The 2,100-nt window shown below is 30.5% G+C and overlaps 1 protein-coding gene across 1 annotated transcript; it reads left to right on the forward strand.

Moving 5' to 3' along the window:
• Nucleotides 1-938: 938 nt before the first annotated feature.
• On the forward strand, nt 939-1,289 carry LOC107062393 (uncharacterized). The gene has a single exon (XM_015312972.1). The coding sequence runs from the start codon at nt 939-941 to the stop codon at nt 1,287-1,289; it is 351 nt and encodes a 116-aa protein (XP_015168458.1).
• The last annotated feature ends 811 nt before the right edge of the window (nt 1,290-2,100 follow it).

Below are 2,100 nucleotides of genomic sequence, written 5' to 3' on the forward strand. Positions count from 1 at the left end.
TTAGGCAATTTAATTGATTAAAACCTCTTTTATATAGTCAATGTAAATCCACTAGGGGCCGGGCAGCAGATCTCTATTTATATGCTATTTCAAGATTTCATATCCACCAAAATAAGATCCTCATAAAGAAATAAATCCTCATAAATCAAAGAAACAACATTCTAGCTCAGCCCCCTACCCCATCCAATTTTTTTTAGTCCGTTTCAATATATATATATATATATATATATATTATGGACAATATTTTAATTCTAATTTTTCATATGACATGTTTAATACTGTAAGATTAACTGATATTCTGATACATTATACACATTTCTAATTTAAGATCACTAGTTTCAAAAAATTTCTTTACTTATTAAACATTACATCAAGTCAAAACTAGACAAATAAATCAAAGTAAAAACAATATATGGAAGTAGTATAAAAGTTCCTTTTCTAGAGCTTTACCTCCCAAGTCCTATCACACAAGCATGACTTAATATATATGTATATGTATAGTATGTACATAAATCTCATGTCCCCTTACTCCACTTCTCTTTCTACTTTTCCCATTTCTTCTTCTCATTATTCCAATTTACATCACAAAATCACTAATCCAATTAATTCAAATTCATACTAGAAAAGTCTACTAAGAAAGTGAAACGTATCAAGAAATTGAGTGACTATTGTACATGTTCATTTAGTTAGAAGAAACAACACCTCCAGAATTACATCCCTCCTGACATGCATTTGTTGATTCATTTCTCTTAACAACGAGAATTTAAAGTATATTGTATGGCCGCACAATATTTTATGATTTTTCAAAGGAACTTATTATATTTCTCTTGATATTAAATTCCACCAAAGAATATCAAGTAGTCATTATTTTAGCCAAGAGGCAACAAGAGTATCATCAACACCAAAATGTTCATATTCTTGGTTTAGTATCCTCCAAAATGTCTTTACCACCACCCATGATTGTGGACCAGCAAGCTTATTCGGATCATCGAGATCACGGGTCGGTTGGACCCGTAATCGCTATATTAATTGCTATATTTGTTCTAGGAGCAATTTCTGTAATGATAGGTAGGGTATGTTCGGGTCATGGGTTAATGGGTCGTTGTTACTATGACCTTGAAGGATGGGTTGAGACAAATTGCGGGTCTTGTATTGATGGATGGGTCAACCCGATATCTCCCGGGGTGACTGGTTCCCCACCGGTAGTGATGGAGAACTATGGCTCCCACACTAATACTCCGGTTTCTGAGGCAGTGAGAGAAAGAGAAGAAGAGGAGGCATATAGTTGAATTTTGCTAGTTAGTTTGTAGAAGCGAGATGATTTAAGGTGTATGTAACAAATAAGTGAGTTGAGTTGAATTTGAGCTGCTTAAAATGGTTTGAGTTTATAAATAGATGAATTTCGGTTATTAAATAGAAGAGTAGAAAAAAAAAGAAAAAAAGAGGATAATATCATCCATTGTCTTTTTGAATGTTTCATTCAGTATGTCACATTTCTATTAACATAAACAAAGTGAATGATCTACTACTTATAAAGTGCAACTTTCACATATAACAAACATAAAAATCATTATTTGTATGTTATAGTTATAATTTACATAATTGCACTCCATAGCTAAATTTTATGTTTGCTATGGAGCTTTTGATTTGTATAATTCGCTACAAACATCCAATTTTATACAAATTGTTCAATTTTATATAAATTCATTTATACATTGTAATTTGTATAATAAGAACTGTATTTGTATAATTATAAGTGTATATGACGAAAATATATGTATTTGTATTTGTATATACACTTTTCTCTCACTTTTATGCAAACACAAATGCATTTTATACCGAAATGTATAAAATGGCTAATTGTATACCGAAAATGGCTAATTGTATACCGAATCAGATGGCAAAAAAAGGGGATGTTTGTTGCGAATTACAATTAAAATAAACTATGGCTATAACATTTAATTTGAATTAATAGTTTGATATTTCATACAATTTTCCCTATTAAGAAAAACATCTAAAAACATAATTTAAACAATACTTTCCACCATTGTCCTTTGTGAAATCATAAATGTAACTTTGTAAGCAGTGTGATTCATCTCA

Source organism: Solanum tuberosum, unplaced genomic scaffold (genome assembly GCF_000226075.1).
Source record: "Solanum tuberosum cultivar DM 1-3 516 R44 unplaced genomic scaffold, SolTub_3.0 scf00220, whole genome shotgun sequence".
In the NCBI taxonomy this organism is placed as follows: Eukaryota; Viridiplantae; Streptophyta; class Magnoliopsida; order Solanales; family Solanaceae; genus Solanum; species Solanum tuberosum.

Coding starts and splice junctions, on each gene's coding strand:
- LOC107062393 (XM_015312972.1), top strand. CDS start 939: ATGTCTTTACCACCACCCATGATTGTGGACCAGCAAGCTTATTCGGAT.